The 12233-nt window shown below is 39.0% G+C and overlaps 1 protein-coding gene across 1 annotated transcript in view; it reads right to left on the bottom strand.

The window, feature by feature from the left end:
- Window positions 1–12233, bottom strand: part of USP34 (ubiquitin specific peptidase 34) — a gene marked incomplete at both ends in the record, with an annotated part of 130531 nt that overhangs the window by 34209 nt on the left and 84089 nt on the right. The window contains 6 exons of the mRNA XM_079532559.1: window positions 1696–1761; window positions 2790–2953; window positions 6797–6980; window positions 8563–8683; window positions 8786–8841; window positions 9950–10054. Of these exons, the coding sequence (XP_079388685.1) occupies window positions 1696–1761; window positions 2790–2953; window positions 6797–6980; window positions 8563–8683; window positions 8786–8841; window positions 9950–10054 (696 nt within the window). The remainder of the gene's footprint in view (window positions 1–1695; window positions 1762–2789; window positions 2954–6796; window positions 6981–8562; window positions 8684–8785; window positions 8842–9949; window positions 10055–12233) is intronic.

The following is a 12233-nucleotide window of genomic DNA, read 5'->3' as shown; positions in this document are numbered from 1 at the left end:
ATTTATTATTAATAAAAATAGTATCAGTAAAATATAATCTAAAATACTTAATAAAGGAAGTCATCATTAAAAAATCCAGACTGAAGACACGGCATGTTCAGGTCTTTCTCTATCTGCTCAGATACAATAAATGGTACTATAAGCATCAGACAGTACCTATGGATTTCAGAACACTGGACTTAGATCTTGACAGATGTTTAATTCTCATTCAGCTGTTTCCATAATACAAACTACATCTAGTTATCCAGTGCAAGAGATCAGTTAGAGAAAAAAATTTGAATTCCAAAAAGTTGTTCTATAATGCATTACCCGTTCCAATGTCTTGCATGCTGCAGATACAGAACCAAATTACAGCAGATTATTATCCTTGCAAACCTGACAGACCTATTATTTTTGTTAAATCACATGTGGCCATAAGGTGTTTCCTGTTAATATTACCAGGTTCAAACTAAGTCCTTTGTAAAGATATAAATAATAAATCCTCAGCAATCTAGCCATGTACGATGGAGCAATGGCATCAGTAGACAAAGCAGAATGAGGAAGAGCAACCGACGTCATCATCCTGGACTTGTGCAAGGCCGCTGACATGCATCACATCCTTATCCCTAAATTGGAGGACTTGGCAGGACTATTCGGTGCACAAAGAGTTGGCTGGATGGGGGCAGCCAGAGGACTGTGGACAACGCATCTATAACCAGGAGGAGGCAGCTCACAAGCCGCCTCTGCCACGGGTCAGTCACAGGACCAGCACCCTTTCACTCTATGTCAGTGACTTCAGACAGCCGGAAGAACTGCACCCTTGGCAAGTTTGTTGATGGCACTAAGCTGAGTTGATGCAACAGAAGGTAGAAACGCTATCCAAGGGGACTTGAACAAGCTTGAGGAGTGGACCCACGAGAACCTAATGAGACTCAACAAGGCCAAGTGAAAGGTGCTGCACCCGAGCTAGGACAATCCCAGATACGTGTCCAGACTGAGTGAGGAAATCCTAAAGAGCAGTCCTGGAGAAAAGGACTTAAGAAGTCCTGGTGGACGACAACTCGGACGTGAGCCAGCAGTGTGCGCTTACGGCCTCCCCTTTTGTGCAGCATCAAAACACAGCTGGCTAGCAAGGCAAAGGAAGTGACTGTCCCCTTCTACTCAGAGCACTGCGTCCAGGCTGGAGCTCCCAGCACAAGAAAGATGTGGAAGTGTTGGAGCAGGTCCAGACGAAGGCCACAAAGATGATCCGAGAACTGGAACACCTTGCCTATGAAGAAAGGTTGAGGGAACTGGGCCTGTTTAGCTTGGAGAAAAGAAGGCTCCTGTGGGTCCTGGGCAGCCTGATCTAGTGGGTGGCAACCAGTCCATGGACCTGAGTGTGACATTCCCATCTGTTCGCTTTTCAACCATTTTTTAAACAATACAGAAGACAGTCTAGCATTCTAGAGCTTGTGCTTGCTCATAATAGATGGGGTTTACAATTGGACACTAACTGTGATTAGTATTTGCACTGCCTCTTCACAGAAAACTATTATGCCATTGTCTGCTAAACTGATTTGCTGAATTACAGCTTTCAAGTGGGTAAAAACTATTTCAGTTAAGACAATCACCTTAGGATTTAATACTACCAAGAATTCATACACAGTGGTAACTACTTTTTTTTTTTTAAAAAGAAAGTAGGATACTTCATAAAATATCCTCTTTCACACCTACCATTAAGTATGTAAACATTTTCTGGAGTTCTAGTAGAGTGGTCTTGTGTTTCATATCTTCTGAATACTGAAAGAAAGTGACAAAACAAGCCTTTATCTTTTTGCTTATAACTTCCCAAAGTAGCCCTTAAGATGATGAATAAATAATATTTTAAATTAATAAAAAGCAAACAAACAACAAAACAAACTAGCCCACCTCTACTGTGATCAAAGAAATAATAGTGCGTATGAACACTGTACATTATTTTACACCTATATATAGCAGTTCCTGCATATTTTTTGGCATGACAACATTAGCAGTGTGTCAAAAGGTAACTCAATTTTCTAAAAATTTACTTCAATTGCCAGCTTTTTGAATTTATTAGAAAAGACTACGGTGATTTTTGATTTTTTTTCTTCCCAATTCATTGATGCGGATGGGAGTTCTAATCAATTCTCTATGGAGTACCTTTCACTTGCAGACCACTAGCTTCCTTTTTTAGTTTACTTCATATTTTTATATATAAATGGCTAGTAATAGATGAAATTAAGTTACAACGAACACTAAGTTAATGATAATGAAAAATGATGAGTTCACCACCAATTTGGGTCTTTCACAAATTATACATACCCTGTTTTTTGTTAGGGACCAAATGAAACTTTCTGTCAAAAAAAAGTAACTACAACTAATACCACATTTCCAGAGCACGTAATAATTTATGAAACTTGCAATACTTTTGATAGCACAGCAAGCATGCTAAGGGGTTTTAAAACTATTAAAAAATGACATTTATTTTGAGAAATTAAGATAAGAAGCAACACACAACTCACATAAAAACAAACACAGTTGTTGACAGCAACAGAAACATGAGTTTGAGTGTATGCTTTCTTATAATGCCACCTTAAGAATACAGTGAATTACAAATACATATTTTTTAGAATCTCTTCACCTTAGACATCAGCAAAAGAATCCAACCAAAAGATAAACAAAAGTGTTGAAGAGATATTTGTTTGCAAGCAATAAGTCATAAATCTATACTTTATCAGCCTTTGCATTGATATTACATTTCAACTTCTAACACAATCCAAATATGGAATGTAAGATCCCAACCATACCTTTGCAGTAAAGATTGCTTGTCTGGCTTCTGGTATCATATATAGTTGCTGAATAGTTGATGCCAAGTAACAGGTTGCTCCCAGATTAGTCAGACCCACAAATCGACATTCAGCTCGAACATCATCATGAGGCCAATAATCCCACTTGTAAGGTGCATGGGAAGCTGAAAAGTACGAATTACAGATGCACAAAAAAAATATTCAAAGTTAACTTCCAAAGATAGTAATTAAAAACTTTATGCTTACGTTAATAAAATACATCCAGTTTCTACATTCTGCATTATCAAATATGAGTCAGACTGCATCTTAAGAAAATGCATTACGGATATACATCGGGAATGTAATTTTACTATTTCAGTACATGAGCCAGCATGAAGCATCTAGAAAGGCGAGAGACCACCAAGAAGTTAGATGTAAGACTCTGAAATGCAGCTCTACATGTTTAATTGCTAATCACTGGGTAACAAGAAGTGTAGCAGCACACAGACTATATTTTACTTGCAAGTGATTTGGTACTTTTACATGAGTCTGATGTTTTCTCCAAAAAGAGAATGCAGCAAGTGTGAGCTCTTACAGTTGTTCTAGGGTAGTATTACATGAAGTAATGGTCTTCTAGTCTCTGACTTTAAAATAAGTCATTAAAAATCATGATGCTTTCATCATCAAGAGCATCCATACATTCGAAATAGTAGTTACTATACATTTTTATAAGAAAGCAGTTTTCATACTTGATTCTGGATATTTTTTTTAAAGTTATCATTATTTATACCTCTTGCTGTGTAACAACTTCAAGGCAAGGCTGTTACCCACGCAATAATCTAGAATTCTTTCTCCTGACCACTGACAACAAACAGGAGATATGAAAAATGATGCCCAGGCTCTTTCCTTAGCTTTTCATTAAATGCACTGCATTGATAATAAGTGCTGCTGTTAAGAGAATCATGCAAAAACTTTAAAATGGAAGCAAACCAGCTCCTCAGCCAACCATAGCACATGCTATGTTTTAAGGAACAGCAGGATTTTGAGTTGAGGGACATAGTTTAGTGAGTACTATTGGTAATAGGTAGATGATCTTAAAGGTCCCTTCCAGCCTAAGCCATTCTATGGTTCCATGAGAATGCTGTTCTGAAACCTGCTTCTCTTCTGAAAATAAAGATCTTGCTTCATGTGGGGTTAGTAAAATGCAGATATATATTTTGCTCCCTATGTTTGGGTGTGGAAACAATGTTTTGTTTTCTTTCAGTGTGACTAGACAGTACATGTGAATGGGTAGTAGAAATAAATTTGTGTCTATGGGAATGACTGATGAATGACTTTGGGTGTCTGCATTGTACATTACCAATTCCCATCATGTTGTCAGTGTTGCTGGTTTAGGCAGTGTATGCGTTGTATGAAAAAGAGCATATCACAGAATCACAGAATCACCAAGGTTGGAAAAGAACTTCAAGATCATCCAGTCCCAGCCCCCCCTGCTACGTGCAGGGACACCTCCCTCTACAACAGGTTGCTCGCAACCCCATCCAGCCTGGCCTTGAATGCTTCCAGGGAGGGAGTATTCAAAACCTCAGTGGGCAACCTGTGCCAGTGTTTCACCACCCTCACAAGACAGTAAAGAATTTCTTCCTAATATCTAGTTTAAATCTACCCTTTTCAAGTTTAAAACCACTTCCCCTTGTCCTGTTGCTACCTGCCCTAATAAAAAGTCCCTCCCCAGCTTTCCGGTAGGGCCTCTTCAGGTACTGGAAGGCTGCTATAAGGTCTCATCAGAGCCTCCTCTTCTCCAGGCTGAAGCGCCCCAGCTGGGAGGTGCTCCAGCCCTCTGATTATCTTTGTGGCCCTTCTCTGGACCCACTCCAACAACTCCATGTCCTTCTTGTGTTGGGGGCTCCGTAGCAGGGCACAGTACTTCAGATGGGGTCTCACGAGAGCAGAGTAGAGAGGCAGAACCACCTCCCTTGACCTGCTGGTCTCATTTCTCTTGACGCAGCCCAGGATGCAGTTGGCCTTCTGGGCTGCAGGTACACGTTGCTGGCTCATGCTGAATCTCTCATCAACTGACACTCCCAAATCCTTCTCCTCAGGGCTGCTCCCAAGCCATTCTCTGCCCAACCTGTATCTGTGCTTGGGATTGCCCTGACCCAGGTGCAGGACCTTGCACTTGGCCTTGCTGAACTTCATGAGGTTGGCACGAGCCCACCTCTCACGTCTGATTCATCAAATCACATTTATAAGAGAAACCAGATGACTTCCTTATACTTGATGAGAACACCTGGACTATTGCATATGTATGTGACAAAGGGCTTTCAGGAATTTCAGAAGAAGTTTCTCACAAGAAATTATTTTGTCCCAGGGAACATAAACTAGATAACGTTTAACAAGGTGCATTTTCAAAACTGCACTATATTGCAGCATTAAATTTTAAGCAATCTCTAAGAGAATCCTAGCTTCAGTTGGTTAGAGTATGACGAAAAAAGCTGCAGAATAGAAGGGACAACAACTGATCAGATTACATGATGACAAGCTGTAGGACTGAAAATTTCTCCACTGAACAGCAAAATGAAAATGTTATAACCAACAACAGGATGGAAATTAGGAGAAGCATTAAGGAAGATCTTACTAAGTAGTTAAGTGAAAATAACTAGGTGAAAATAACAACTGCAATAATCGTTACAGAAAACTTTAGTTGCTAGAAATTACTGGAATCTGGGTTGTAAAAAATATATCTCCAAAAAAATGAATGACTGCAAGAAATTGACAAGTTCAGCAGCAGCAGATATACTTCCAGCAACCAGAAATAATGGGTAATTTGACAAATCATACTCTTCATAGTTTTTCCCCTAAATATAGACATATTGGAGGTTTCTGAGAAGGCTTCAGGCATATGAGTACAGGACACAGCACATTCTCAACATCAGATTTCCCTTTAGCTTTCTGAACTGTAAGGCACTGAATCAATTCCATAGATAATAATACATAAAAAATCCTCAGTTTACTGAAATTTAAGCTGGGCGTATGAAAGGAACTCTATCAAGCTAGAAATGCATAATAAAAATTTGCAAGTAAAAACCAAAATATTATCTAACTTTAGATTTTTGTTATTTGCTTATTATGCACAGAAACTGAGTTTTTAAAACACAGGAAGCAGGAAAGCTAAGAGGAGTAACAAAACTGTATTAACACTGTACGCAGACATCTGAGTGCAGATGAAATTCAACTATAAAGATATGAGGGACTCCAAAAATATGACAGTGCTGTTAATAGTCAATCCATTTGCTGTATCTTGGTCAGTGTGTTTATGTATTTTGGTTCAGGTATAGATTTTATTTCTTCACGATAAAAAGGCAAGACAAATGAATGTCCAGCAGAAGACAGTGAAGCATGTGAAACCCACTCCAGCAATGCTACGTATCTATTTGTACCATTTAAGAGGACTGCATCCTTTAATTAATCAGAATTTAGGAACGGATGATAAAAAAATTATACATGTGATTAAATCCACTCTTTTGTTAAGCAAACAAAAGATGCCTACATCTGTTAAATGACACTACTGCAAGTAATGATGGATAACTAGTAGCACTACAAAGGGAAATTTTAAAAGAAGTGTTAGTGGCAGCAATGTCTTACTTTATTACTACTTTTGGAAAGTACAAATATCTAGATTAACCTAAAAAAAAACACAAAAAACAAACAACCATGCAGTGTTGCCTTTAAGTTTCCTTGTTTCCACCTAAGCATTCTCAACAAGCTATTATTCTTAGTCATTACACAAAGACACTTATGTACTTCAGGAGAAAACAAACTCCATGATCACAGTACTTTTCACAGTGTTGGCTCACCATCAAGAACATGCAGAGTCTCCAGAATAGGAGTTCATATAACAAGTACAGTCCCATTTTCTTCAAAGTACTTGATAAATTCAGAAATTGAAAACCAAACCAAACAGAAAATGCAAAAGAGCAGCCTTCCCACAAAATATTCAAAAACTATGTATGAATGAAGGTTCTTACACTGCATATGTTGTGCCATAACCCAGTTGTGGAGTAGCCTGTAGTTTTCAACGGACCCCTTTACCATTTCTACCAACAAGTCATACGCAGCAGCCCTCGAAGAATGTGACTTGCATTTTGGCTGTTGTCTATCTTTTAAACTTGGCAGCAAGAACAAAAGATTGAAGATGTCTCTCAGAAACTCCTGTAAAACAATTCAGTCAGCAGACTTAGTAGTGTGGAAACAATCTTAAAAGAAGATAGCCATTACCAACATTCTAGAAATTTCTGTAGACTTTCTGGACTCTATCACATACAGAAATTCTGACAAGTTCTGAACTGCAAATTAGAACAATTTTCTTTGCATCACATAAATTTCTTTATATTACATAACATACTTACAATATAGCCTAAAGAGAAACATTTCCACTGGAAAAGATTGATAGAATACGTTTATTTCATGACTGATAAGTCAGTTTGACAAACTGCATACACGCATTTTCAGTACCTTTTAAGATTAGTTTGTTGTAGACAGCATGTAAACTTACTTGCTCTGCTAGTTTGAGCTTTATGAACCACTAATTAACCATAAAACAAGCACTGAATTCTACAAAATATGTACTGCAAGCTTATTTTTGCGTTCTTACTTACCTGGAATTTTAACTAAATAAATAAATAAATTTGATCACAACTTAGTCTTAGTCTACTGGCAACGCCAAATTGTTTTAGATAATTGTTTCAGATATGCTGTTGACACTCATCCATTCTTAAAAGCAAATTTTTGGCCTTCCTATGATATATTACACACAAGCAATGTTTTTTAAGACTCTGTACAGCATACTTCTCTCAACTAGGCTTCCATTCTATATTCTTCTCATACTCTTCACACATCCAATCTACATAAATCTCATCTTTGCCCACCTCTTCTATTTAGTTTCTACATAATCCTCCCCTTCAAATTTCAAGTTCTATGAACTAAATTTAATGCTCTAATTTAATTTGTAACCTCTCCATTTTTGGAACACACTAATTCTAAGAGCAACACATAGTAGTCTTTTAAAGCTTTAACAACTTCCAGACAGTAATAGCACTTTTGGAATCATTTTATGATAAGTAAATAGACAAGGCACGCCATGTAATGTAGTGTAACAGGGGACTGTTCTGCTGGTGACAGCTCACTAAAGGTCTTATCACAAACACAGTATAGTCTACAGAAAAACATGTCAGTTGAAGTCAGCTTTTACAGCTGGCCTTACGTGCAAGTATCTGTTTATCCAAGGGACTTGGCAAAGTCACTTCAATATTCAGACAACAATTTCTCTTCAACAATAGTGTGGCCCCACAATACAAAGCAGGAAGTTTAACAGCTTCCACTGCCTGACCACTCTCCTACCTTACAGTGACAGGTAGAATGTAGCATTCCTGTAACAGACGTTTGCCACTAAATATAGAGCTTCAAAACTATTTTTAGATCAGAACTACCTCAGGATACAGTTAAAAAGCAGCTGTTAAAGATTTTTAAGATAGTTAATATCGAAAATCACTAAGATAAAAACTCTATCCTGAAATGAAATATATTTAGAAAGGGAAGAGAGTAAATGTTCTACATATAAATAAAAGAACGAGAGATATGTATGTTCTGATCAATTATCCCCAAAGCTAGAAATATGACACCTTCAAATAAAAAGCCCTGCAACCAAGATAGAGAGAAAAAAAGGTGACATTAAGAAAGTGCAGTAAGATAATGCTATCTTGAAGTCTTCACAGTTTGTCAGTTTTTTTCTTACCTGCCCTTCACGAGAAAACTTAAAGGGTGGCTTGTGCTTAATAACACTTGTAGCAAGACGAAGCAGTCCTGTAAGTCCATCATCTTCTATACTGCCATCTTGATGGTCAAGAATTTCTCTGCTATACATATACAAATATAAAAGAAATGTTAAAACTCTGTTTCTTTCACTAACAATACGTATAATACAATTTATAAAAGAAACTACTGCAGCCAAACCATACCTCCGAATGCAGTCAGCAAGATGTCTTGCTAGGGCATCTAGATCAAGCAGCGTGGTCTGATTAAAAAATAAACAAAATGGAATTTAAAGGGAAGAGAATTATGTACTTTAAGAGTTATAACTTGCAAGCTCAGTCTGAAACTATGATTATGCTTTTGGATAAAAATGTGTTAATGCACATAGAATATCAGAAACAGTGAAAACTCATCTTTTAAATGTTTTTTGTAACAACATTTTAATACACTTTTAGAAACATGATACAATTGTTTTTTTACATCAGTGATGTGCAGTTGAAATTATTCTGTCGAGATCTTGAAAATATACTCTCTATCACAATGGAAAAAAAAAAAAAAACAACCACTGAGTAGTACTACTTTGAAGAAAAATGTTTGTTATTTCTCACAGGGATATACATTTTGTCATTTGAAGTTTCAAAAGACCAATTACCATTTTGTGGTTAAGCAAAAATACGGAGAGGTATGCAGAACCACAGCTTAGCTAAGAGATTAAATTACTGGAATGGAAGGCAATTGAGTGGATGAAAGCCAGAGGACACAAAATTTTTGCCTCCAGTTGGATGAAGTATTAGAGGAAGGTAAGATTTTTTTCAACCCTACAGAAAATGATTAAGGCATTATCTTGCCTTCCTTCCCAGAATGCAGTCAGAGCACTGAGAATAAATTAGAGATTTATGCAGTACCAGCAGCTAGCAAAAACAATTGCAGAAGGTGCCTAAAAAGATAACTTCAACCCTTGTTGAAGTTTCAAAAGATATGAACAGCTTTCCTGACCTTAACAGCTAAATGGCTGTTAACTAAAATTTTTTCTCTTGTATTTCTGCCTCTCTAGACTGTACTGAAATTATCAACAACCAATCTCTCCTAAGTAATTACCATATTCACTATGTCTCTGATTCACACAGTTCACATTCCTTATGTATTATACCCAATCCCCTCTTCTCAACTCTGCAACGCATGTACTTTGCAGCTTCCTTTGGTCAAGAGCTGCTAAATATACATCAGAAAGTAGAGAAGGGAATGACCCAAGAGCTGTTCCTCAAAATTCACCATATCTTCAGTAAAAACATCTAACACTCATGTAAAAGTAATCTAAATACCCAAATTAAAAAAAGCAAACATTTTTATGACTGCAAAGCAAAACCTACCTGACTTGCATCTTTGACATGTATATTATCGATCAGTTTGCACAGCAGCCAAAAATATTCCTTACAACCTGGTCGTAGCACTGGTTCTTCTTCATAGTCTTCAATCTGTGAAAAAAAAAATAAAATAGCTTTTCAAGAATCTATTACCAACTGCTAGTATTAACTTTGTCCTCATATTTCACTACCATACAAGGCCAAGGAGAGACTACCCCTCTAATGAAATAGAAAAGAGGCCACAATGGACCTCTCATTGTGGATACTGAACAAGATCTTTGCCTCAGTCTTCACTGGCATTCAGGCTTCCCCTGCCTCTCAAGTCCTTAAACCTCTATGTGGGGGCTGGGAAACCAAAAGATCTCCCACTTAAAGAAGAAAGCACAATCAAGACTGAATGTGACCGAGCCCGAGGCCCAATGACATGCATCACAGACTCCTGAAAGAACTGACTGATGCAGTAACCAAGTCACTCTCCAACATACTCAAAAAAAATTCACGGCTTTCAGAAGAAGTCTCTGCTGACAGGAATAAAAACTTCTTTTCAAGTTTTAATAGAGAGAGAAAGGAAGATCTGGAGAACTGTAAGACGGTGAGCCTTATGTGTGCATATGGCAAGATTGTGGAACACATCCTCCTGGAAGCCTTATTAAGATACATGTGAGACAAGAAGTTGATGCAAGACAGCCAGAATGGCTTAATCAAGGGCAAGTTTATGCGTGACCTGATCTGGTGGCCTTCTATGATGGAGTAATGGCATCAGTAGACAAAGCAGAATGAGGAAGAGCAACCGACGTCATCATCCTGGACTTGTGCAAGGCCGCTGACATGCATCACATCCTTATCCCTAAATTGGAGGACTTGGCAGGACTATTCGGTGCACAAAGAGTTGGCTGGATGGGGGCAGCCAGAGGACTGTGGACAACGCATCTATAACCAGGAGGAGGCAGCTCACAAGCCGCCTCTGCCACGGGTCAGTCACAGGACCAGCACCCTTTCACTCTATGTCAGTGACTTCAGACAGCCGGAAGAACTGCACCCTTGGCAAGTTTGTTGATGGCACTAAGCTGAGTTGATGCAACAGAAGGTAGAAACGCTATCCAAGGGGACTTGAACAAGCTTGAGGAGTGGACCCACGAGAACCTAATGAGACTCAACAAGGCCAAGTGAAAGGTGCTGCACCCGAGCTAGGACAATCCCAGATACGTGTCCAGACTGAGTGAGGAAATCCTAAAGAGCAGTCCTGGAGAAAAGGACTTAAGAAGTCCTGGTGGACGACAACTCGGACGTGAGCCAGCAGTGTGCGCTTACGGCCTCCCCTTTTGTGCAGCATCAAAACACAGCTGGCTAGCAAGGCAAAGGAAGTGACTGTCCCCTTCTACTCAGAGCACTGCGTCCAGGCTGGAGCTCCCAGCACAAGAAAGATGTGGAAGTGTTGGAGCAGGTCCAGACGAAGGCCACAAAGATGATCCGAGAACTGGAACACCTTGCCTATGAAGAAAGGTTGAGGGAACTGGGCCTGTTTAGCTTGGAGAAAAGAAGGCTCCTGTGGGTCCTGGGCAGCCTGATCTAGTGGGTGGCAACCAGTCCACAGTGGAAGACCTAGATGATTTTTAAGGTCCCTTACAATCCAAGCTACTCCATGACATGCTGTCCTTTGGATTTACATCAGATGAAGTGAGCAGAGCCCTCCCTGATACACGTGCCTGTAAGGATAGGCGGCAGCAGATGTAACTGCTTTAAACCAGCTTTGGATCATCCAAGAAAGGCAGAGGTCACCATCCGGTAAATAAAGAAGGAATTGCTTACTCCTTTCAAAGGATCAGGGCTCACCAAATACTCCAAAGGAGGCAATCTCCAAGTAGAGATGCTTCCCTTGCAGCTGCCAGCCCTCAGATGAGGTTAGGGAGGAGTGGAGCCTGGCTCCACCCATCCAGTCCCACGGGTGAACTGCTTGCACCTATGCTCCCAGGGCTGACTACACCCCTTCACCAGGTGCTCAATCACTGGTTTAGGTCCTGACCTAACAGTTTCCATGCAATGCCTGACTGACTTAAGGAAGAATCATGAAGATTATTTCAACTATGAATCTGCATACATTAGCAGTCAGAGTTCTTCCCAAAATGAAGAAACCACCCAGAATATCTCTTCTATGTAGTGCAGCTGTGAGAACAATACAATAGTAAAAAATAGCAGCAATTAATGGAAGAAGATTTAACTGCAACAACAAAGTGCACCTATGTAAATATATAACTATGCACTGTTTTATTTCTGGATTTATCTATGTTTT

Source organism: Tetrao urogallus (assembly GCF_951394365.1).
Source record: "Tetrao urogallus genome assembly, chromosome: 2".
NCBI classification, from domain to species: domain Eukaryota; kingdom Metazoa; phylum Chordata; class Aves; order Galliformes; family Phasianidae; genus Tetrao; species Tetrao urogallus.
Note: the sequence above shows the minus strand (reverse complement) of the source record. Positions and strands in the feature narration are given on the sequence as shown.